General features: G+C 41.9%; 1 protein-coding gene across 3 annotated transcripts in view; it reads left to right on the forward strand.

Annotated features, from left to right (window-relative positions):
• The first annotated feature begins 1838 nt into the window (after window positions 1-1838).
• Window positions 1839-26268, forward strand: part of TRHDE (thyrotropin releasing hormone degrading enzyme) — a 211060-nt gene continuing 186630 nt past the window's right edge. The window contains exons 1-2 of one of the 3 annotated variants that reach the window (XM_066993097.1): window positions 1839-3418; window positions 8266-8539. In XM_066993097.1, coding sequence (XP_066849198.1) covers window positions 2577-3418; window positions 8266-8539 — 1116 coding nt within the window. In that variant the 5' untranslated portion in view covers window positions 1839-2576. The remainder of the gene's footprint in view (window positions 3419-8265; window positions 8540-26268) is intronic. The other 2 variants (XM_066993102.1, XM_013197875.3) reach the window with 2 other exon arrangements.

Raw genomic sequence — 26268 nt, forward strand, 5'->3', positions numbered from 1 at the left:
AAACGCTGCCTTTTCTACTCACGCCTGATACTGACAGCCTGCATACAAAATCTTAAAAGCACTCGGGCACTTCTTTTGTGCCCGCTTTTAGAGGGTTTAATGAAACATATAGAAACTGACATTTTAAAACCTGTAGCTTTGGATCTTATTTTGCAGTGTCAGTTTGTTTCTTTTTCCTTTTTCTTTTTCTTTTTCTTTTTTTTTTTTTCCAAATCACATAGCAATAGTTTCCTACCTTTCTGCTTCAAACTTCAGTCAACAAATAATGAAGACTATTTTCAGATAATGAAACATTTCTACTCTTTGTCCTGTTATAACAGGTGGGCAGCTAAATAACACCACAGTAAATATGTGGGAATGCTAGTTATGGAGCAATTTTGGTCCTCCTAGGATGTACAAAACTACTTAGCAAGTGTATCACAACATTTACGATCACGACTACTTGAAATTATAAGCCTTTGTTAGAGCGTGCTGCACGATAAAAACAAAGGCTCAGATCCTTCCAGGGAAAGCAGCCCTAAATATATTCCTGACTTAAACTGGTTTATGTGTCAGTAAATGATCATTCATATTCCACAACAGCATGCAAAGTCAGATAACATTTCCAAAAGACATAGTATATTTGGGGAAAACAGAGATCAGGCATTCCTTCGGGAAGTAAAATGGCTAATACAGCCCATTTCAGGAAACTGTGCAGATTTGCTTTACTTATGAAAGAAAAGTAGGACTTTTTATTATTTTCTTCACTATGGAAATTAAGGCCCTTCTTCTGCAAATCATTATGTACACATTTAACTTGATGTACGGCATATATTCCATAGGACTGAGTGCCGCGGATAAACACATATGTAACTGTTTACAAGATTGGCGCTAAAGAGCTTCCAAAAAAAAAAAAAAAAAAGAGTTTTTGAAGTATGCAAGCAAAATAAGGAGAACGGGGATGTTTTCAGACATTGATCTAGATCCCCGCTGTGTAGATTAATTCTGCGTTTTTGCAGTCCCTAGATGCACAAGTTAGGGGGTGGGGGAGCAGGTGGAAGAAGTGGGCTCAGATTCAGTAAATCACTTTTCAGTAAGTTACTTCGCCAGACTGGGGTTCACTCCTAGGACTCCTTAAGCCACGTGTCGGTGCATTCCCCCAGGCAGCATTTAACGCATCCTTAAATACTTCCAGCCGAGAAGCGGGGTTCAGCACGGGCTGGAGGGCGAGCAGGGGTGAGAAGCCCGTCCTGGGGCCGCGGAGTAACGGCGTGGGGATGGCTGCAAGTCCCAGCCAGCACTTAGGGAGTGATTTTTCTCGGCATATTAATCCTATCGATTTGAGCGGAGTATTTTTTTTTTTTTCCGGCTCCATCCCCGCGTTAGCATGACAGCACTATTGTCGTCCAAATGTGTAGTCGGCGGCTCTTTATTAAGTCCGTATGAATCTGACACAGTGCCAACCTTCTGTATCCACACGGGGAGCACAGCCCCGGGAAACCCCACGGCTCGGAGGGGCTGCAGCCGGCCGTCCCGTCCCCCGACCACCGTCCCTCGCCCACCTCCGGGGCTCCCCCCGCAGCCTCGGCGACCTCCCCGGGTGGCAGAGCGGAGAAAAGCCTCCCCCATCCCCGTGTCTCCCCGGTCCCCGTGTCGCCCCCGTCCCGGTGTCGCCCCCGCCTCCCGCCCCCGCCCGCTCCCCCGGGGCGCCGCCGTCACCGCCGGCAGCCGCTGAAGGCGAGGGGCGGCGGGGCTTGCCCGCCTCTCCCCCCTTCCCATCCCTTCCCTTCCCTCGCCTCTCCCCGGTGCCTATATATAGCTGCCTCTGCCCGAGCCAGCCGGGAGAGCGCTCTGTACCTGCAGGAGACAGAAAAGCCAAAATAAGAGCGGAGCGCCGAGGAGTGACTCTCCGGAGCCAGCCCCGCCAGGAGGAGGAGGAAGAGGAGGAGGAGGAGGAGGACGGGGACGGGGACAGGGACGGGCCCGGCGCCGCTGTCCGGTGCCGGGCGAGCCCCGCGGGGGCGACCCTCGCCCCCTGCCCGCCTCCCGGGGGCCCTGCGCGGCGGCGCGGGGCTCGCATGGCTCTGGCGCTGCCGGGGCCCGGCGCGGAGCCCGACCCCGGCCCCGGCGGCTCGGGGGGGCGCGGGGGGAGGAGAGCTCCCTGCGGGCGGCGGCGGCGGCGCTAGCGGGGGGGCCGGGGCGGCTGAGCCCTCCCCCTGGGTGCCGGGGTGCGCTCCCCGGCATGTGCTGAAGTGCCCCGCAGAAGCCGCACAAGTTGCAGGAGCGGCTCCGGCGGCCGGACGGCGGCGAGAGCCCGCGGCCGCCCCGTGCCCCCGCTGCCGACCCCGTCCCGTCCCGTCCCCCCCCCCCCGCCCCGTCCGGGGGTCGCTCCCCGGCGGGGCTGCCGGCGGCGAGGGTGATGCGGCTCCTCGGGGAGGGGGTGAGGGAGTGAGCGAGAGGCGGTGCGCCCCCCTCTCCGGGCCGAGGATCCCCCCCCGCCCCGGGCCGAGGGGCCCCCCCACCTCGGAGCCTCCCATGCCTTCGGGGCCCCCTCGGGGGGCGGCGGCCCCGCGGGAGGCGGGGGCGGCGCTGCCGTGATGGCCCTGGAGGAGAAGCGGGAGAAGCGGCCGCCCGTCACCCCCATGATGATCGAGGAGGAGGCCGCCCTGCGGAACGGCAGCCGGGGGCTGCCGCCGGGCCCCTGGGCCGAGGCGGCGGGGCCGAGACCCCGCACGACGGAGCGGCACATCGCCGTGCACAAGCGCCTGGTGCTGGGCTTCGCCGTCTCCATCCTGGCGCTGCTGGCCGTGACCATGGTGGCCGTGCTGCTCAGCGTCCGCTTCGAGGAGTGCGGCGCCGCCGCCGACGGCCCGCCGCGGGTCGGCGGCAACGGGAGCCTGCCCGGGGGGGCCCGCCCGCCGCCCCGAGCCGGGCAGCCCCACGGCCGGCCCGAGCCCGAGGAGCAGGCGCGGGGCGGGGAGGCGACGGCGGCGGCGGCGGAGGAGGAGGAGGAGGAGGAGGAAGAGGAGGAGGAGGAGTGGCAGCGGCGGAGGTTGCTGCCTCCCTGGGCCCGGCCGCGGCTGCCGCGGCACCTGCGGCCGCTGCACTACAACCTGATGCTGAGCGCCTTCATGGAGAACTTCACCTTCTGCGGGGAGGTGAACGTGCAGCTGGAGGTGCGCAACGCCAGCCGCTACATCGTGCTGCACGCCCACCGCATGCACATCGAGGCGGTCCGCGTGGCCGAGGACAAGCTGGCCGGCGCCGTGCGGGTGGCCCGCTCCTTCCTCTACCCCCAGACCCAGGTCCTCGTCGTCGTCCTCAACCGCAGCCTGGAGGTGCAGCGGAGTTACAACCTCAAGATCATCTACAACGCCCTCATCGAGAACGAGCTGCTCGGCTTCTTCCGCAGCTCCTACGTCCTGCACGGCGAGAGGAGGTGAGGGGGGACCGGGGGGGCGTGAGGAACTTGGGCCGGCGCTAGGAGCCGGCGGCTGCTGGGGATGGTGGGGGGCTGAGCGCCCCTCTCAGTGCTCTTTACTTCAATACTTACAGAAAAAAGGCGGTGGGGTGGGATTTCGCGTGCCACGGACCGATTTGCTCTGCTTGGTGCAGCTGAGCCGCTGTAGGTTCGCAGGCAGTGGCGGAGCAAAGCTGGGCGGTGCTACCTGGTGCAGGTGGCACCGGGCCCGGTCCTGAGCCGTGCCCGAGGGTGCTGAGGCAGCGGGGTCACCGCCTGGGCACTTGTCACGGCGGGCAGGTCACAGGGGAGCCCCCGTTCAGGCAGGCAGGCAGAGAGGCTTTATTTAAAAGGAAAAAAAAAAGTTTTCTAACTGCTGTCAAACTTTGTCAAACAAAGGATGGGATGGGTTCTTGATCGTCGTGTCAGCGTTTGTTCTTTTAGATTTAGTTTCTTTTTATAATCTGCCCTTTCTTGAAACATCCATGCAGTGACGGGTTCTCTCCCAGTTCTGTACTTCCTGCAAAGTTAAGAGTTTACACTTGGAAGAATAGGGCAAAAAAAAAAAGTAAGTCAGGCAGAAAAAGCAAGCTCCCCAGCTCAAATCTACATCCCTTGGATTAAAACATACCTTTGTCACTGTGATTGTTGACAGTTTTAAACACTCTGATATTGGAATTGAGAACGGCATTGGAGTTATTTGTGTGATGTGTCACTGCAGTGAAATGAAATGAAAAATTGGAAAAGTACGGCTGTAGAAGATACAGACAAAATGCCTTTTGTCACTGAGGAGTTAGTGAGTTGGTAATCAGAAGTTTTAATGGACCTGTATGGAAACAGGCAAATCAGAAAACAAGACTGGTAACAGCAGGGGGTATAATTCACTTTCCAAACCCAGTAAGTTATCTAACTGTTAGCATTCCTGCGCATCTTAACTTTACGTGCAAGTAGTCGAACTGCCAAGTCTCTGCTGCAGTGACATTTCCCCAAAGTTACTGCACTGTACTTCCATGTCGATGCTCCAGTTATGATTAAAAAAAAAAAAAAAGTTTTTTTTAACTTTTAGACTCATCAGGACAGTTTAAGGCACAGGGGTGGAAGGCAATGGTAAAATGTGCTTCTCAGTAACTTTTTGTGTAACTTTTCAATATAAATATTTTCAGCTTTAATACACTCGAATAAAGTCATATTGGGCAAGATCCTTACCTTGTGTAAGGTAGCATTGTTATCTTGAGATCCCTGACACTTTTTCTTTACAGCAGCTCACACTTCTTTCAGTAAAATGTTGTTTATAAAACTGTAATCAGTTCATGGTTACAGTTTCAGGTGTTCAATAGAAATACTGTTTTTCCTTTTGAATTGTCACAGGCTTAATGACTCTCTGTGATATGAAATAAATAGTACACATTCTAAACCACGAAACTTCTTTGTTCGGAGTGTGCTCTTGCAGTGTAACAATTTGCATTTTGATTAATAACCCATTTTTAATGTAATGCATATAACCATTTGTAGCCCTTAAACGTGGAGAGTTTCTGCTGTGGTAGACAGAAAGACTCCTCTCATGCCCTCAGGGACCCTGATATTCCAGCAGAACTTTAGCTTTTTGACATCTTTATATTCGACTAAAATACAGCAACATTGTTGGAGTAGTGGTTGCTGTGAAAGGATCTCATACATTGTTTTCCACTTTTTGTGTACATGAGGACTAAATAACTGGTTAACTGTGAGGCTTCACAATCATAGTAATGCCTTCACTTTATCACTTTATAATTCCTTTTTTCTTTTTTTTTGTAAAGTTAGTTCATTTACTGTGCCCTTCACAGGTGAAACTCATAATTTAGCCTAAGATGTTTATAGTAGTATGAAAGTATCTATTTTCTTACTGAAATCTTTAATACTTTAATTGAATAGTGAAGTGCAAGTGATGAGCTACAAACTTATTTTGCATCATGTGCCAGAATTTACTATTACTGAATCAACAAACATTTAATGCAGAGATACTGTACAGTACCATAATAATATGCACACATAATTTAAATGAACATCAAACTTTGACATAAATGAAAAAGAAAAAGAATCTTACATCATTCAGACAAAACAAACAGACATATTCTTCCATCTTATAACAACTAAGATGTCAAAATAGATAGGTTGTTGAGGAAACACATGTCTTCCTTTAATAGATGAGGTGGAATTAAAATACCTGCAAATTACTGCTGTGGGTATGCTGAGAAGAGAGGCTGCAAGGCTGTCATTCCCAGAGGTACAACTTTTTATGGTAATATTTTGGGGAATTGGAGATAAAAATGTCAGTGCCCAGAGAAGTATGTAGAGACGTGGATGAATTACTCAACCTGCTCTTCGCTTGCACTGTGGTATAGAAGTTTTGCTCGGTTTTCTTCCTAAAGCAGAGAGAAATAGAAAAACACAGACTATTTTATTTTAGACATGCACGACAGTTTAGTCTTTGCGAAGCAGTTTTTAACTTTCTGCTTCTTTTACTTTATGGCACAACAAGCAAATCAATATTTGATAGTAATGCATGTTATAAATATCACAGTTATCGGTAGCTGGTGTATTTTTAGTATGAAATATTGACTGCCCGATGTTTGCCCAGTTACGTCTATCTGGATATATGCATCTATCTGTGTGAAGACAGAAGCTGCAGAGTTTACCAGGTTTTATTACTCTGGTGTGGAGATTATATCAATGGCCTAACTCATAACAAGACTACTGATGCAGTCTCCAAAAAGTGGAAGAAAAATACTCCTTTTTTAGAGAGTATCTGTATTTATACAGTAGTCCCAAAGTATGCATTTACATGTTTGTCTGAGCTCATTAAAATTGTTAATTGCAGAGGAAAGTTCATCATTCTTGCTTTATTAATAACAGGCAGGTACAGTTTTCCATGCTCACTTGAAGCTACTGTTGACTCCTAGCTGCTCAGAGTGTGCCTAGAATGCAGAATCAGGTCCACTTGAAATACTTTGCATATAAATTAAGTTGCTTTGCTTCATTTAATTGGCTGATTTGGCTTTGTTGCACTAGTGTAAATCCACTGATAATAATGGAATTTTTTTGGATTAACACTGAAATACCTGGCATCAACTTTTTACCATATATCTAGCAACCTTATGAAGAATTATGATTTGTCTCATTATAAAATGTGGGTTAGTTAAAAGAATACGACATGCTGAATTCCTTCAGTAATTACTAACCAAGTAAGGCTTTTTGTTTTAGACAAAAGACCAATGGTAAAACCTTCAGTGGTAAAAAAAACTTCATGTTAAAAAAAAAAAAAAAAAAGTCCTCTGAAAGAGGTGATCATTTCACCAAGAAATGATGTGGTTCTATCAGGCACAGATGCGCTATAGCGAGATAAAAGTAACATTTCAAGAAATTTATTTCTTCATTGTTTTTATGAAAGAATGCTACTAAATATTTATTAAACCGAAGAAGTTTTAGGAAAAAAAATAGATATTTTGTTTTCCTTAAAAGTTGCCTATTTTTTTTTCTCCCTCAGTGTTTGGGAGTATCGTAATGGAGAATAATGCTTATGGACTAGTTAATAATAGGTCCCACCATTTTCATTTCATCAAACATATCCACCTGTCCTCTTCCTCCAGAGGAATAACAGATGATAAATCAGCCTCTAAAATTCTGACAAATGTTTATCAGGTATCTAAAACTGCGTGGTTATTTTCGCTGATGGAACCTTGAAAACAGAGACATGATTCAATACCTCTCAAAAAGCCTACATACTTGCGCTTACGCAGTTAGATCGTAGTCATTTTCTTGTCCTGTGTGCCTCCAGAAAATATTCCCATTGAACCCCATTGTTCTACCTTTTAAGTGTAGCTCCTTGTTTCTGCAAAGAGATCATCCCACATGGATTTTCTCTGAATGGTGTAAATTTGGAGAAAATCTCTACCCACAAATGTTCCTCTTCCATGTCTGCATTAATATATGCTTAGTTCCAAAGCAAATAGTTGCAGATAATTTTATTTTTTCTTTTGGTCAAACTAAAGCTTTCCCATTCGATACAATGGCATTATAAATGCCTTTGACTTCTTCAGAGATCTTTTCATGATTTAACCCATTAACTGACAACGTGTATTTGTTCTTTATAAAATACACTACAAAAGAAAAGCACTTGTGGAAAAAAAGGTAAACTACTTTGTGCTTTTTAAATCATTTGTTTGTATTTGTAATTTTGCAAAAGTCCCAGAATGTTTTTCCTGGACTTGCACAGTAACATTAGTGCTGTATCATAGCGTGTCACAGACCTGCATGCAGCCAGTAAAGAAGCAATCAACAGAGGAAAACAACGACCCTCCTGAGTACGCGACGTGGTCATAAGTTGTAATGTCCAAAGAAAGGCAAAGTGTGCTGTCAGTGTCTCGGGGTAGAGCAAGCCCCCCGAAGGCTCCTAAATCCTGGCTTTAACTGAGGACTGTGCTTACTTGTTCTGCATTGTGTGACCAATATTGGCCAACTTTTTCACATATAGAACAGAATTGCTGTGAGAACCCAAAGTTTCATATGAGGCAAAGGATTATTCATTATTCATCAGGGTGCTGCCTGCAAATTTCCTACAAATTTGTAGGCTGTTACTTTATATTGATTGTGTTACAGTACAGGTAGTAAGAATTCATGCTAAGAAAGGCTACAACGATAAAGCAGTGTTCAGACACTCTATAGGTTGTACTGTTGCATTTGTTGTTAAACCACAATAGTCAAGCAATGTCGTATTTAGTATGTCTGTGAATAGAGTGCTGGTCACAGTCGATAACAGCTGTGTTGTTTTTTGTTTGCCCCTTTTCCAGGTTTCTTGGTGTTACGCAGTTTTCTCCTACTCATGCCAGAAAAGCCTTTCCTTGCTTCGATGAGCCCATCTACAAGGCCACTTTCAAAATCAGCATCAGGCATCAAGCAACTTATATATCTTTGTCCAACATGCCAGTTGAAACTTCTGTTTTTGAAGAAGATGGATGGGTTACAGATCACTTTTCACAGACCCCTCTCATGTCCACGTATTACCTAGCCTGGGCAGTGTGCAATTTTACGTACCGGGAAACTGTCACCAAGAGTGGAGTAGTTGTAAGTATTTCTGATGTTGTATACACATTTTCTTACTGTGAAAACCATTGCTTTTTGTAAGGGATCATGACATCAAATACTTAAAAAACTTTTTTGATTAGCATTCCTAAAATTTCCCAGTTTATTTAATGATGGTGTGCACTGCTTGTGGCCTTTTCTAAAGGTTTTTCATGGAATCATTAAGGTTGGAAAAGACCTCCAGGATCATCTGGTCCAACCATCCCCCTACCACCAATGTCACCCACTAAACCACGTCCCTAAGCACCAGGTCCAACCTTTCCTTAAACACCCCCAGGGATGGTGGTGCCACCTCCCTGGGCAACCTGTTCCAATGCCTGACTGCTCTTTCTGAGAAGAAATGTCTCCTAATTTCCAACCTGAACCTCCTCTGATACAACTGGAGGCCGTTCCCTCTTGTCCTATCGCTAGTTATCTGCGAGAAGAAGTCGACCCCCAGCTCCCCACAATGTCCTTCCAGGTAGTTGTAGAGATCAATAAGGTCTCCCCTGAGCCTCCTCTTCTCCAGACTAAAACCTGAAATCTAAAATTTTTGGTTTGTTCAATACTTTTTGTAACTTATTAGCTTAGTAGGTGTGTCTGCCTGATGAAGCCTTCAGGTATGCCTTTTCACTTCACTTTGATTTTCTTAGGAAGTTTTCTCTTGTTTTTCCTACAGCCTTTTCAATACTAGTATTTGTCGGACTTTATTCTAAGAAAACAGTAATACTGGAAAGGTTTCTAGTCTTCTTCCTTTAGTACCGACATGACCCTTGGTGTGCTGTGTGCTAGCTCGACAGGCCAATAAAGTACTTCATATCATAGAGATTGCTTTAGAGCAGGACTTTACATCCTATCTGCCTCCTGTGGAGCTCCAGCTTGGTGGAAGCACTGACTTTCTGGAGCTGTTGTTTCCAAGTATGGCAAGGTTCCAAGAATTATGCCATGAAAAAAAAAGAGGAAAAATCCTTTATTTATGTCAGTTTTGTTTTTGTTTACAAATATCAAGCACAGAACTGTATAACAAGCCAAAATATACATGAGAAATGTTGTCAGCTTAATAGAATATTCCACAGTGCTGTCATCTTGATTTTACAGGTGTATGTACAGAGAAACCCTTCCTTCATAGTTTCTGTGAATAACAAATTTGAGCTACTTTTGGAAGCAGAGGGCTAGGCTGGAGTTTTAGCTTTGTGCCTGAGCAAAGTGGATTTTTAAATTTGTGCTTCTGCAAATGCTCTATAAATTTGTGCTGTAGCCTGGGGGCATAAGGAAGGGCTGCAGGCCTCCTTTCCGTGGTTGATCAAGACATGAAATGTCTCCATAATCACTTTTAGCTATCCTAAGCATTCAGCTGCTGTAGAAGGAGCTGATCCCACCCTCTCTGAGCCAAACATTTTCTTTGCCTTCTTGTGCCAGCACTCACCTCTGCACAGCCATACAATATGGCTGAAAACTGATCTGAAAAAAAATAATGGAAGTGTGTGAATTGTTTTCAGCCAAATCAGTTCTTTGCCCCTGCTTTTTGTGTGACTCCCTGAGACCTAGTACAGATTCAGGGCTGTGCTGAAGATGAGGGAGGGTAGATCCAGACCTTTTTATTGGTATGGAGGAATAAAGGTAGGACACCAGGGGGCCATTTCATATAATGGCCAACAGACTGACACTGTCCTTTGGTCCCATTGAAGGTGAGGGAGAAGCATGTTTAGGAAGTGATTCTCTGACATGATTTACCCTAGAAGTGTAAGAATGTTGGAACTGCTGAAGCCATGCTTGCAGTCCCAGTGGTCACTTGTGATGAGTGAGCTGGTCTTGTACCTCACCATTACCAAAGGGGAAAGGCTCCTAGACCTGCCTCTTCTGTCTGGGACCTGCTGTTCCTTTCCATGTAGCAGCTCTGGGGCAAGCTGAACCATTAGTTGAGCTGATTTGCTGATTTCAATCATTATTCTGAAAAAAGAAAGCTTTATTATTATTATTATTATTATTATTATTATTATTATTATTATTATTATTATATTCAGTGAATTGAGTTAATTTAGAAAAAAGATTGCACAAATGCCAGTGCAAAGAAGTAAGAATGGAGCATGGTGGAGCTGATGCCTAATTCCTAGTGCAGCTACCTGCAGATTGATTATCTGAACAAGAAGCATTGCTCTTGGGATGAGGAACTGGTTGCCTCTGGCTGTTGTAGTAGTTGGAAGACTGAGCTAAGTAGAACAGGCTAGGATTTAAGGCCATTTCTTACTCCTTATCAGTCAGTACCTAAGCAGACTTCTGTCCAGGTAGGAGTTGATGATCTTCGTGGTAATGTACTCTTCCTGCTGAAGGATTTGGTCTTAAGCTAAAAATGATCTGTTATTCTTCTGCTTTAGCAAACAGTGATTGCTTGAGTTTCTCCTTTAACTCCTGTAAGATGGAAGTTTTTGCTGTACGCTGTAGTAGCTGGGTCTTGTGTTCCTTGCTCTGTAATACAAGGTAACACTTGCAAGCTCATCATGCATGATACTCCTGTGTTACTTCACTCCTGACATGTCCTATAGCAATCTAAAAACCAGTTGCAAGCAGTTCAACTTCCAACATCAGTGTAAGCAAATACATGCAAGATGAGGGATGAACTATCAATTTGAAAGATACAGCCTATTTCCTTTTTGCCTTAAGGAGAATCTCATGTCATTGTAACATTATTTGCAGCTCATATGCTGTAGACTTCTGCTGCTTTTGGATATTTGATATCCTGAAGACAGAAGCATGCTCATGTCATATAGACAATAACTGTTACTTTCTGCTGTTCTGATATTTGGCAAAACTGTTCTCAAGTCTTTAGATTTAAGAGGAATCCAAAGAGAACGTAAAGGATTAATTTGGTAGGAATTTGTGGCTACTGGGGCCTCAGTTATGTTTGAGTCTGTTTCTTCAGCACGTGCAGGACATACATATGTATACTCACTCCTCCAGCCAGACTAAACTGTACAGAACTTTGCCAGCAGTTGCACAAATTAGTAGATCATCTTGGCAAAGACCTGTAGGCCAAAAGCCTATATAGTTTGAGATGGTCTCTCATCCCATAAAATTCTCTAAGTCTAGAGTTGTATCTCTTGTTCTTTCGTAGTGTCCCTTCCGCAGAGATACATTAATGCCACAGGAATACCAAAATAGTTTACAATGAATTGCTGGTTAAATATATTTTGCCATTTTTCGGTTTGTCAGTGGTCTGTTCATCTTGTTCAGATTTGTTGAAAGATTATCTTTTACAGTATGAACTTATGGTAAACAGTTTAGAGCTGGGTTTGTTCAGATGAACTGCTGAGGTAAGCCATCTTTTCATGACTTTTATATTGCAATCCCAGGAGTTTGTGTACATTACCTAGGTGAATTTTTGAAATTATCTGAACTCCTGGGACATGCAATCTAAACTTCTGAGTTTCCCCTGAAGTTGCTTTCTTGCTCCAGTATCCACGGCAAGTCAACGTAAATGTAAGAAAAAATTAAGTTATCTCCTAATAATAAAGGAACGTTCAAGAAAAAGAACCTAACCCCCACGATGAAGCATTTCGATGGGCAGTTTCTTGCATGGAGGAACCTTTCTTCAATTAACGCAATGTACATTATACTTACTCTGTAGACCCCTAAAAGATTTCAGCTTGCATATACTTCTGCTTTCATGAGCTTGGTTTTGGTTCACAAAATGTTTGGGGAGCATTGGGGAAAATGTCTTTTCAGATTTTGAAAGCATGCTAATGATTAAAATCTCATCTCTTTTTCAGCTGACCAGTCTTACTAAACTGCTGTGGTCAAGGGTAGATAAACTCTCCAAGGAATAAAAGAAACAGTGATATTAAAAGCAGGTTTGTTCTTCAAAAATGATTACACGTTAACTGTTCAGTTTTTCTCAAAGAATGACATTGACCTCAAAATTAACCTTAACCCAAGCATGAGATTCAAATACATACCATATTATAAATAGAATCTGAATTTTAGAAAACATAGGTAGTCAATCAAAGTAATAATACTGATATATCCTATATAATTCTTGCAGACATGGAGATGTTATGTATTTCACACACTAAAATTAACTTGGAAAGGGGAATTAAGACAAGTTGTGCTTTATGCAAGCACAGCGCAGTGTATGGGAATCATTAGCATAACTCTTTAGTCCATATAGGTCTGATCAGAATCCCTTCCAGAGCAGGTAATTTAAAAGCAGAGTTGCCTTCTTATGTGCATTAAAGTTATATACTTTGTTGCTCAGATTCATCTGGGATTACAAGGAATGATTCAGATCGTTGCTGGTACTGCCTTTATCTGGGTGCAGCTTGATTCCTGCAGAAGGGACTGAGGTGCAGATACCTCTTCTGTTGTGGGTTAGGGAGCAGTGTAGTTCTACCAGGGTGCTTCCTGAGGTAACGGTATATTGATGGAGCAGGGATATCCTTACGAACAGGCTTAGCAGATCTTTGTATAGCTTTATACCGCACTGCAGCTGTGCCAGCTGTAGTCGGCGAAAATCATGGGATCTGTGTATTGTCATCTTGCACAGCGAAATAATCTAGAAGACTCTGCTTACCTTCACATGCTTGTTTGTTTTTACTTGTGTGTTGTGTTTCCTAATCGCACTTCATACGTATGTTCTTTGTCAGTAATTCTTAAAAGCAAGATATTGCTGACTGCATTGTAATGTCTGGCACATCACTTCTGCGTCTCTTCTCCTCACTGTTGTCTTTATTTGTCTTTTCCATCCACCAGGCTTTTTCCTACTGTTGTAGCTTCATTTTCCCCTATCTGGATTGATTTTTACTTCATGTTAAGCTGTGCTTCTATTCTCCAAACCCTCTGCTTCTTATTGTTCTGTAGTCAGGTGAACATAAAAACTCACTATCTCCTGCACCTGTCTCATAGGTTATTTTTCTTCTTTGCTTTTTTTTCCTTGCTAATTCTTTCTCTTTCAGTTAGTAGAAGGAGTGAGTGCTCAGGGACAGAGTGTATCAGTGGAGATGAATGCATTGCTGGAAAGAGATGTTTCAGGGAGATTCGTCTTCTATCATTCTTCTGCTGTGAATGGGGTGTGGAGATAACTATGGAAATGAAGTGACAACTTGCAGCTTTAAAGCGTATGGCTCTTGTCAGGGCAAATATCTGTTAGAAAGAAAAAATGTGTGGAAAGGAGTGGATTCAGGAAGAGTTCTGGGTGAAAGGGTTAGAAGAGCACGTGCAGGTGGTGCTGGAGCTGGTGATAATGATTAGCAGTTAAGAATTGGCTGGCAGACTGGGTGATGATGCTGTTGGAGGGGAGTGTTGGAAGAAGAATTTTGCACGGTTTCACTCTGGCTGCTCCCACTCCTATCCAAACTGGTCGTAGCATATGTTGCAGGACTGGCAGTGTGTGGGCCTGACCAGAGCTTGTTCTGCTGCCCAGGGTAAGTCCTTCACTTGGTGTCTGAATCGATGCACATGACATTTTAAGGAGAGCTCTACGGCTGGGTGGGTCTTGATTTTAGTTTTATTAAACATTACTGTACAGTCATCAGTGCTGAGTAATTTGTCATGATACAGAGAAAGACCTTGAGGCTAAGAAAGATCTATGAGAGGAGGTAACTGGAATAAGGCCAAGCTTTATTGCACTGCTGTTATTGTGTTATTGTTTTATCCCAGACATAATTAGAGATCGCAAGCTCCTGGTTAGTAAAGATCTTAATTCAGTACTTTGGTACAGCTAAGTCTTATCCTGTCCAGTGAGGTGGAGCTGTAATAATCTGGCTAAAGGAAAATAAGATAATTACTGCTTCCATAGTGCTAACTGGTTTGCAGAGAGCCAGCATCAGTGTCTCTGCAGTGAATTCTGTTAAGCTTGTGTTTGGGAGACTCCCTCAGTTTGCCTTGGCATCACTGAAATAGCTCTCAAAAAGGGCACCAATGCAGGAGTAGTCACTTGCTTCTGCACATGTGAAAAATTCTTGTTGCCTGGAAAGGGCCTGTGAATGAAGTCGCATAAGCAGAGGTAGGTCAGGATCAGTGAACATCACACAGCTCTTGTTACTTTAGGTTCAGTGCCATGTGAACATGGTTTTGTACTTGTCCTTAAGACAGGAAGAAGAGTCATGATTCTAACCATTCATGAGATGCTGGGTATTTCTTCATGTGCAGTGCAGTTTGCCTGAAGTCTGGGCGATCAGCCCAGAAGACTTGACTTTCATTAATAGTTAAAAAACAAACAAACAAACAAACAAAAAAAACAGAGGTTGAAAAACTGTTCAGAATAACTTTCTCTAGTGGGTTCCATCATTTGTTAGTTGCTAAAAAAAAACCACACCCAGCAAACATCAGTTCTCTCTAAAATAATCCATGCTTATTGTGCAGTCCATCCTGTAGCTTTTAGAAAATTATTCTATATTTGAAAAATATATTAATATTTGTAGGTAATAGCAATAATGACCTCAAGACCAATCATTTTCTGTCAGTTAATGACTGCCTGGGTTAAAGGCCTGACGCTCTGCCTTAGGCCCTCTCTTCAGGTGCTGGTTATTAGCTGCCAGCAAATAGTCTCTCCATCATAACATAATCAGTTATTATTTATTAATCAGCGTTGAAGCAATTACATACCAGATAGTTTTTTGTGGGTGAGCAAATTGGCTACGGCAGAATGATTTAGCTATCAAAAGTAGAATTAGTCCTCAATTAAAATTAAGTTTTCTTCCTCTGCAACCTAAATTTTACCCGGCTTCAAAGCTGAGCTCTGCTTTCTAAACCTACCTAATATGTAAAAAGTAACTTTTGTTAGCCCATCACTCACCACTGGGAGGCCACACATGTATCTGATAAACAGATAGCAGCAGCTAATGCAGGAAGCACCAGGCTTATTTCTGAAGCCTGGTACGATGCTGACTTTTAACATTGTCCTCAAAGGCTGCTATGATAATGATATGATGATACTCATTAATTTCTGGTCATCGCCACAATTGTCCTGCTCTTGTGTTCCCCAAAGAGCTTTCATCAAACTATTAAAAAAGAAAAAATAAGCATGTCACAAAGAATGTGATGGGAAGTATGCAGTTATACGGAGCTAGAAAAGCACACACATACGAACAAATTAGTTGTTTGGGCTTTTTTTTTGCTTGTATGAAATTTCCTCTATAAGAACAGCAGTAAAGGCCGGTTCTACAAATACTTTTTTACCCACTTCAGTGCTTACTATTGTGAATTGTTTAGTTAAGTGGGAAGCCCTAGTACATTAGTAATCCAAAGAAATTGTAGCCTTTCTAGATTCACCACATCAATATTTGTTTACCCATTCTGTTTCTTGTATATTGAAAATGACTTTTTGTTTATTAATTTTTAAATACTGTAGCTACAAAATATGCCACAAACAAACAAAAACCTATGTGATCAGCATCCATGCTAAACTGAATATGCCAGGGAATCCGTTAAAAACATAAATTGCAAACTTGCAATCCATTGTTATTGATTTCTGGTTGAATTTGCAAGTCGAATACCCTAGGAAAACACTGCACATGTATCGTGCTTACTCCTTTTAAAAAATGCTCTTCGTCAGCACTTGTAGTACATGCAGTATTTAAATGTGATATTTATTTTATTAACAAATTCTCAGCTGCACTCTGAAAATAATATTATTGAGTTGAAAGGCTTGAGTTTGGGAATATCCCGTTCTGTTTTGTTTTTGGCTGGGAAGATCAACCTTAAGTATCTGGTGGTAGTGATATACTTCATAGATAATAGCAAGAAGACTGCTAGGGGGAAAAAGAAAGCACAATTTGGTCTCTTAATTCATGGCTAATTCATAGGCTTGCAATAACAGGGAGTGGAGAGAGAAGCAGCACATGTGATTGTTGTGACAAGCGTCAGCCCAGGAGCTTGACTGTAATTCAGTACCTTCAACAGCATTGCTGCATCTGAGGTCTCTTCCGGCTAGTGACAAGAAAGAGAGGTCCAGGACTCTAAGTACTGGACTCTAAGTACGTCTCTGCCATTTGCTTACAGGACTTAAAAGTCCCTGGAATTCCTTACATTTCCAACATTATAAGCAGGAGAAGCGAGGAGGTAGAGGAGGAAAGACTATTTCATTTTCTTTTCATGTCCTAATGAGCATATGCTTAGTAGTATGTCCTGTGACAACGTAACTCATAGTGAAGCCTGAACACTCTATCTGTGCTCTGCTTTCTGTGCTACATTCTTTTATGTTTTCTTATGCCTCTTATGTTCTGCTGTCATATTTGACTTCATTAACTTATTCATTGAGGTCCCTGTCCTTGGCATCAACATGAATTCTGCTTTCTGACACCCACCGAAGTACTAAAACTCTATTAACATGTTACTGTAAGAGTCATGCTCTTCCTAGAAAAGCAAAAATGAAGTACCGAACAATCTGTAGGAGGCATCTCACTGCAGGACAACATAAAGGTACATGCATTCCTGCACCAGCCTGAACATCTGTCAGTCAAACCAGCCTTATCCTGCATACCCACCATAGTCACTGCTCTGTGGAGTGAAAATGGATTACCGAGGCAGGTGTCTTAGTTGACGTCTAGCTGAGTGACAGATACAGTATTTGTGAAGGAGGAGAGTGATGTGTACTTTTATTTATTTATAGACAAGACTCTCTTCCAAGGTTTAGGTAAGTTTTAATCATATTTTTCGTACAGAAACTAGAATTTTAGCCTATTTGTTTCCAGTTTTTATAGCCCTCTCATTTTAGAGATTCATAACTCTTGCTGGTCTAAACCCTCATTTTTTGACAGTCACGTATCTGTAACATTCACCTTCTAGGCTTGCCTTTTACCTGATTTTTTAGTGTTGGAAAACCTCCACAAAGGTCATCCTATTTTTGCTTTATCTCTGTATTTTTTTTGCTGCCTGGAGTGTGGGAAAGGCTCTCTGGTTTGTGGTGTTACGCCTGTTTGTACTTGTAGAGGATCCAGTCAGTTTATTTGGTTTTACATGAAGGTGTCCGTAGTGTTAACGACACTTTCGATTTTTCCAGTTGGGTGCTTTCACACTTCAGGTACATGCTCAGAAGGTTTTTATCAGATGCCGGCATAGCACAGCTTCACAGCGTGAACATGCTTTTCCAGGGCTGGAGAAGGCTGGCTGCAGTGGTTTACGTGTTCTTCCCTGCTGCTCACAAAGGGGGTCCTTTGCACAGGCTGAACTCTGCCACAGTGGGCATCGCTGTGGGGACTCTTACCTGTCTTGCAGGTGGTGGTTTCATTCTTGAGTCTATTATATCTCTCACGGTGGCTGCTGAAGTGCTTGAGCACAGCACACAGCCCCTTCCCCTGGCACCCGTCTTGTACAGCGGGAATGGGACAGGTGGCAGAGAACCAGCTGCTTTGGCTTGGCTCCATGGAGTGGTACCCTTAGGAAATCCTCGATTGCTCCTTCCTGGCAGCTTTCTGTCTGTTCTGTGCTGTTGAGACATAGCAAGAGCAGCCAGAGATGAGAACTGAGCCCGTTATCTTCTTATTTGGAACAGCATAATTTGAAAGCAGATTATGTTTCTCTTTGAAGGGTAAATGACCTAATGTGTATTAAAAAAGTTATCCCGCAGTGGATTATCCCGAAAAATATTTAGCGACACGTTTTGTTTAACAGCATGCAGTGGAGCTGTGTGGCGGTTTGGGACAGAACATGAAGGCTAATAATGTTATTTGAAGTGACTACAGCTAGGGAGGGTCTAAGAAGCAGGAGGTAGTTATTAGCATTCATTGGGGGCACCTCTGGGAGTACCCACACTTTCTCCCCTCCCACCCCCCATTTCTCAAGAGCAGCAAGCAGTTTGGTAGTCATGGCAGCTTGGAACCTCAATTAGAGTTTGTATCCTCAGGACAGCAAGCAGTACCTTGGTTTGCAAAGATAAAAGAAGGGAATAAAGGGTGGAGGAGGAAGAAAGGAAGCAAATTCCTATGGAATAATTTCAAAGAAAGAAGTATACTTACTGAATCATTCACGCACTGCATATACGTTTCTTGTAGTTCTCCAGTCCTCTGGCTAATTAGATCACAGTCCGTGGTTGAACGGTAGATCACGCTGTGGGTTTTACTTTACTGAAGTGTTCGTGTATGTTAAAAAATTGATAATGTTGTTTTGGAGTAAGCTCATTGTTTTCTTTTAAGTACCAGGAGAAGAAAAAGGAGACTGATTTATACCTGATGAGAAAATTTGATATAATATAGTTTTTTGTCTGACCTCTGTAATTCACATAGAAGCCTCGTTTGTATGTGGGAATGTCAAAGAGCGATAATGTACTGCTTCATATAAGATGATATGTATAAGTGTGTATGCATTCATAAAACAAATACTTAAATTTTTGGCTACCACTGTTGACAGAGAAGACGTAAATAAGACTTTTGCCAAGACAAAAGGAATAATTTCCCTCATCTTAATGCAGTTCTGATAACTGGATTTGGGTGATGGAAAGTGAGTGATGCCCAGACTTGGTTTTCCTCTCTTCACTAACCTTTGCCTTTTATTCCCTAGCATCTCCATATATTTAAAATGTGTTAAATATGCAGTTCTAGAGCCAGAGAACATAGGGATCACAGGTATATGTATTTCTGATATATTTCTATATATATATATCTGATATATTTCAGTCCACAGGACTTCTACTGGATACCTTTCTGAGATAAGCACCAGCAAAGCTATTGGCAGCATTCTGCCCGTATTGGGAGTCTTCCTGTGATCCCATGCTCAGATCGTGTGAAAACTGTGTTCATGCAAACATTTGTCTATCTACTTTCACAGAGAGAATGTGATGCATATAAAGTGTATGCTTGCCTTTGTGCATGAATTTAAAAACTCTTGTTATACTAGTTCCTACTACAAAAGGAATATGTATTATTTCTTCTCCATTCCCTTTGTTTCTTTAGAAGAAGCGTGTAGCTGGGGCTTCTTCTGGAACCTGAGACTTTTCTCAAGTTCTCTGAGATTCAGTTAGGTTTCTCCACTGGGCTGTGGTCTTTGGTATGCTTTATTGTGACTTGCTGTTTTACCCACCTGTGAAATATGGGGTGGTATTTGCTTTTAGTATGTACTTTAAAAATACTGAACAAAAAAAACAACAAAAAAAAATCAACCAACCACAATCAAAAGCCTTCCTTCCCCACCCTCCCATTTATTTTTCTTGGAGCTGTAGCTGTTTAACGTTTATTCTTGACCCAAGCCCAGCTGGGCTGAATTGGAAATGTAGGCAGTTAATAGGAGCAGTTCAGATTAAATTACATTAAATCTGCACTTTGACCTATATGACCATTTTTTAAAGAGTTTTAATATGCAGAGGATTATGAAATACAGTAGTCTCTAAGTTTTCTACGCAAAAGTATTGTGCCTGTTGCTGTCAGGGATAGCAAAGAATATACTAAAGGCCCCAACATAAAAGAAAGATGACTTCCCTGGGAGTGTGTGATAACTTGGTTTAGTAAAGAGAGTTTGAAACTTGTGTCTCTCTATCATGTAGTTTGTGGTGATCCACAGAGGATTGGTCATTCTGGGTTGACATAGGAATTTTTATGTAATTTGTCTGCCAAGAAAAGTTGCATCAGCTTCTGGCCATGATAAACCTTTTAAGGCATACAGAGAAGATATGTTGGTAGCTTGGAGTTAAGAACCTAGTATGAACCTTTTCAAAACTGTGATGTGGAAAGCATAAATGAAAATTCACTTGAAAAAGTGAAAGGGGATGAAGAAGGCTGACTCTGAGAAAGCCTGGGACTCATCACTATGAAACAACTTCAAAACACCTAACTAGCTTGTATGGGAGAGCTGCTTGAGCAGCAGAAAAAGTTCAGAGAAAGCATAATTTAGGTATGGAAATTAAGATTTGTAATTTGTGTGGTTACAATAGGGCACATTATTAACACTTGTCTTTACAACAAAATACTTTGATGAGTCACACATGACTGGGAATGATTATACTACCATGAAGTACTGCGAGGATAAAAAGGATTGGTGAATCATAGTGCAGCTGGTAGAGTTGCCTGTTTTCATAGTTCTATTATTCAGGGGTTGATGGGTAAGAAGAAATATCCTGAGTACTCTTTTATATATATGTGTGTGCTTTAGCAGCATTTGAAGTATTTACATGTATTTAATTATTCAGTCTACTCCCTAATTGAAGTCATCAGTACAATAACACCTTGCAATACCTACCTGAGAAAGTCCAGAAAAGAACAAAACTGATTTCTGTACAGAACCTATCTGCTCTGAAAAATGCTTCCTCTCAAATACAGAGATTTATTGCTGCTGGGGTGTTTTCATAAAGTTGAATTATTATAACGGTTATGGTAAACATCTACAAGTTGAAGTGTTTTTCTGTAGTTATTGAACTACTTCAGCTAAACTTGCACATGCTCCCCTCTACCACCTAATTCTTAACCATAGATTTTCATGTCTTTGTCTTTCTTCTTCTGCGGCTGCCTTGTAGCATCTAGTCAGTTCAAATTCATTGTCTTTCAAGTCCAAGGACTCCTGTGTTTTCAATAAAGCAGAACAAGTTCAAGTAATGTTGCTGAACTTTAGATTGCACCGTCATGTTGTATATAATGCATTGTAGCTGAAAGCTGCTGCAGAATGGAGTTTTCTCCTCACCTCCCCTGCACACTTTTGCTATATCATTTGTATTGGATCTAATGATCAGTGGCTAAACAGTGAGCCTGTTCAGTGCACTAATCCAAAGGGAAACTACCAAGAAAATTTAATAACCTTTTGACTGAACCATCTTACCCAATAACTGGGTAGTCCACGGACCCAATTTGGGAAGAGGTGGAAATGCACAACTGCCCTTTTTAGCAATATGCTATCATAACCATGGGGTAGTTGCAACATAAAACTGCCTATGCAATTATTTGGGGAATCTCTGACTTGAGGTGTCACACTTTCAAATTTAAGCTGTTCTCATTATTATTCAAGTGGAGAAGTTAATGCCAGGTGCTTGGTCTGTATTGACTACAAGTGAAGCCTTCCATTGGAGTGAGGTGTTTCTACCATTTTCTTTATTTGTACCTCACTTTCCTGTTTATTAAGAACCCACTACAATTATTTCCTGGAGCCTAGTTGCCTTGGTCACATTAGTTGGAAAAATAAAACCTGTATTCTTCAGTAGGAAGAGGTATTGTGCAAGGTCCCAGAGCCAGAGCTGGCCTATAAGTCATGTGTTAGATTACACTGAAATATTGTTTTCAGTCTTTTCAAAAACGTTCCTATTGTAAGAACAGCCATAGAGGATGATATTTTGTCCTGTCCTGTGTGGAGACCAGGTTTGAGATGACAACCAATGGAGTATTTCTCCTCAACTCCAGCTATTGAGGTCCTTGGCCTGGAATTATACAAGGGCCACTAGTTTGCTAGCCGCCAAAGGACCTGCCTTCTATGAATGTACATCATCCATTTTGGGAACTTGCTCGTTGCTCTCCACAGCAGTTGGTGGCAACATGACCTGTATTTTACATACATGTCTAATGTCTTAAGTGCATTTATTCCACATATTCATTGGCTGCCTCTTTTGTCATGAGGATCAGTGACTGGTTGTTCTTCATTTACTTCTTGTGCACCAGCCCTGATTTTACAGATGGTTTAGCTGTCCTTTTTCAGAACTCAAAAGTACTTAATCTGTCCTTGTATGGGATTCATTTCCCATCTCTTCTTATTCTTATCACCCTTCTCTCTGCCTTTTAAGTTCTACAGTGTCTGTTTTGATATTCTGAGCAAGAGAGAGGGGTGGTGCCACAACTGCCTGCAGTGCTCAAGGTTTATATATGTGAGTTTGTACTATGGCATAATGATGTTTTGTTTTTTATTCTTTTCTTAATCAATTGTAACAGTCTGTTTGCCTACTGAATATCTGCTGAGCACTGAGCTGACATTTTCAGGGAGTGACTCCAAGAATTCTTCCCTGAGTTATAGCTAATTTAGACTCCCATTACTGTATATGTATAGTTACGGTTATTTTTGTCCATTTGCATTTCTCTGCACTTACCAGTGTTGAATTTCATCTGCCATTTTATCAGCCAGCCACTCAGTATCATAAGATCCACCTGCAGCATTTTGTACCTATGACTATTCTGAATAATTCTGTATAGACTGCACACTTTTCTGATTATGTGTCCGTGTCAATTCTGGATGCATTCCTTATTGCTTATCTCTGATGATGCGGCAGAAGAGTTCATGACTAGCAAGAAAATGCCAGTTGCATATTCTGTTTTGTGGCAGGAAACTTTCAAACAACTTTACCAGAAAGTCTTGCTGAAAAAGATTTTGACAGTGTAATACTACATAGGTCTGGACAGGCGAAAAGAGAATATAAAGTTTGTTACTAGAAGACATGGGTAATTTGGGTTCAGGTCACTGCTTTGTGACAAGTGTAGTAACATTAAAAATTGCAAGACAGTTGTCATGACTGCCATCTATAGTACTTTTTGAGTGTATTTTAGTCCAATTCAGCTGCCTGGGCATAGGTGTATCTGTCTTGGAATATTCTGAATCACTTTTAGGCTTCTGTTGCCTTTGTTGAACAGATCTCTGTTGACATATAGTGGAGGCACAGACACTATCTTGTATGCAGACATATATATCACAGAGACCTATAAGACCTGAAAGACATCTGAGGTTTCTGCTTTGTGAACCATCACTGTAACCACAAGCTGTAGTTTTGTGGCTATAATTCTGCTACATTTATTTTTTGAACAAATCCTAGGAAATGAAACATTCTGCGTTATTTTAAGCGGAAGGTGTTGTCTGACATGACATGAAATACTTTGCTCTTGTTTTGGTAGGAAACAGCATTATGACAAATTAAAGTCAGTACTGACAAATTAAGAATGGCACGTTTGGCTCGTGAATTGAAAAAGTCAGTTGTTTGCACATTCCTAGTGAGATACTTAAAGCCTAAGTACTAGAAGACTGGTAAGATTTTTTTTCTTTATATTTTCTATTTTCATGATTTTAGGAGATGCTAGTGACCTACAAATATAACAAGTTGAATGCCAAAAAGAAAGGAAAATTGTGGTTTTGATAGGTGGAAAACTTTTTGTATTGGTCACTTTAATTTTTTTTTTTGTTATGACATCCAACACTGCAGAGACATGAAGTTTTTTTTTTTTTTTTTTTTTCCCTTCTCCTCTTCCTAGCAAAGAGAATATTAGAACCATGAAAGATACATCATGTCATTGTCTGGAAGTCTTTCTAGTCTAGAGGAGGACAGCCAGTGAAATATGTAATCAATCCCTATATATTTGGACAATGCTAAATATGTAGCTTCTGTGGGAACTCCAAAATGGAAAAAAAAGTTGGACCTTCCATACCTGAACTTTTCATCTGAAAGAGACTGTCTGTGGTTTTGTACCATTTTCTGCTCATCAGCATTCAGCAACACTGCAGGATAGAGGAAAAATACAGAAACATAAGAAAGAGAGATAAAAGGAGACTGGGAGCTGAAAAAAGATAAATGACTTTGCCGTCAGTACAGTATAATGAAAATCAAATCAGTGCTTGGCAATGCACAGTTGCCCACTATGGCTAACCCCAGACAGGGTTTTAAGTAAAATATATGTATTTTGTATTTTATCCTTAAGTTCATATAAAGATAAATGACTTGGTTATTCATTGATAGCAGTGAAAATAGAGGTCCTGATTCTGTAAAGTTGTAAGAAAATGTATGACAGTGTTTAATGTCTGTTCAGTTTCTGGCTTTGTGGGTAATGGAATTTTGTTGTAAAGGTAAGGCCTGCTACAGCCCCTCTTTGGTTTGTTCAGGTATCGTTAGCTGGGTATTTTGCAAGTGGGATATACTCACCTGAAAAGTGTAAAAGAATTGTTTGATAATGCACACAAAAGATGCCTAGGAGTTAATGACCTAGTAGGCTCAATGTTAGTATGCTCATGGCTGCTGACAAGACACCTAAAGAGTCTCTGCTGGCCAGGCAGGCAGCAGCCAGGAGGGAAAGAGTTATCCTGCATTGCTCCTTTTGACAGACCCTCAATGGTGCTGAGCTGCCATCTTCCACCAGCTCTGATCACACTGATGACGGGAGGTGGTGATTCCCAGTGGGGCCAGCTAAACTATCTTTTTATTTTCCCTCCTACTATGGTTTTATGCCATCGTGTGTTGGTGTTTTCTTCTTGAATCCCTGGATAAGCTGACCTCTGTCTGTAAGTTTCATATTTTTATCTGCCTGCAGACTTTCTCATACCTCTTCATTAGTTACACAGCTAGGTAATATCAGAGATAGACCTTGGAATGCAGACAGGTAAACCCCAGGGTGGTGAAACCAGTTACCAGACAGGGTTATAGCTTATAGTGGGTAGTATTCAGATGACCAAGTTACATTTGTAATTGAAAATAGTATAAAAATAATTTTAAGACTTAATCTGATTTTATCAAAAGAAATAATAATAATACCTTTCCTGTGTTATTTGCAAATAATTTTCATAGTTCAAGTTATTATGCATTGGCACAGTGCTACACTGTTTGTGGGAAATATACAATGGAAGCATAATTCATTTTAGAACATGCTTACACTGGAATCAAAACAAAAAGGAATCCACAACAACTTTGAAAGAGTTTTGCAAACTTGCATTTTGTTCCAGATTGGATCTGACAATATATTTTTAATGAATGTAGTCTTGAACATCTGCAAACTGTTTGCAAGCTGGAATTTTCTTTTCGAATAGCTGACTGTGGAATCACAGACTCTATAATCACTGATGCTGTGTCTCCACAATACCTATTTGCAATATAGTAATATAATAATCATAATAATAGCAATAATAAAATCCCTTCCCTCCCAGTTAAAATTCAGTGTTCTGGATAGCATTTTATAGCAGTATAATGTGCTATATTGTTTATCATGGCCCACAGATGACTGCAAATGGCCTCCAATCCCCACATACAGCTGAAAATATGCTTATTTTCTGAGTTGCTCCCTTCTACTTTCTTCATTTTAGTAAACAAATCCCAGAATCCCAAGTGTACAAGAAACCTCTAAACCAGAGTTCTTTTTTTACGGTTTATATTAAAATGTACAAACCTGTCAGAAGCATTGTTTCTGTGACCACAGATTGAACTCGGGATACCACTAACTGTATCATGGGAGAGTTATAAACAAGACAGAATTGTTCACAGGGTCATATTCTTCTATCCCTTCCTGTACTTAAGTGCTTGAGTTGATATTGATATTGTTCTAGATTTTAAGTCCTTGAATACATCTATATGAATGCAGTGCAATGTACAACTAGGAGATCTACTGGTATAGAAACCAGCAGGGGCAGGTAAAGTGCCCACTAAGGTGAGGTGCAGAAACACCACTTGTAAATTTAGACTGTACAGTTGTGATCATGGGATCATGGGATTAAACACATCACAGATCAGGCATTTAAACATTGCAGTGTTCAGTGTAGACAGTCCCTTCATCTTGTACTTGCTTTCTTGGCTCCTCTTTTTAAGCTGCAGGGCCAAAAGGGAATGAAGGATAGCAGATCATTTCTGTGCTTTCTAATGTGAGTGACTTAGAGTAACTTTATCTGTTTCCATAATTATGGAGCCCTCAGTGACCTAGGTGTTGGAGTTGGTTCCAAAATACCTGCTCTTTCTAGCATGTGATGCTACTTCACTTTTTATAAACTCAAAGGCCAGCTATTAAACTGGTATTTTTTCATTTGATGCTATACTAGAAATTTCAGAATGCCTATTGCTCGAGAATCTGAAAAGCCCTTAGCAATCTCAG

Source organism: Anser cygnoides, chromosome 1 (assembly GCF_040182565.1).
Source record: "Anser cygnoides isolate HZ-2024a breed goose chromosome 1, Taihu_goose_T2T_genome, whole genome shotgun sequence".
NCBI lineage: Eukaryota > Metazoa > Chordata > Aves > Anseriformes > Anatidae > Anser > Anser cygnoides.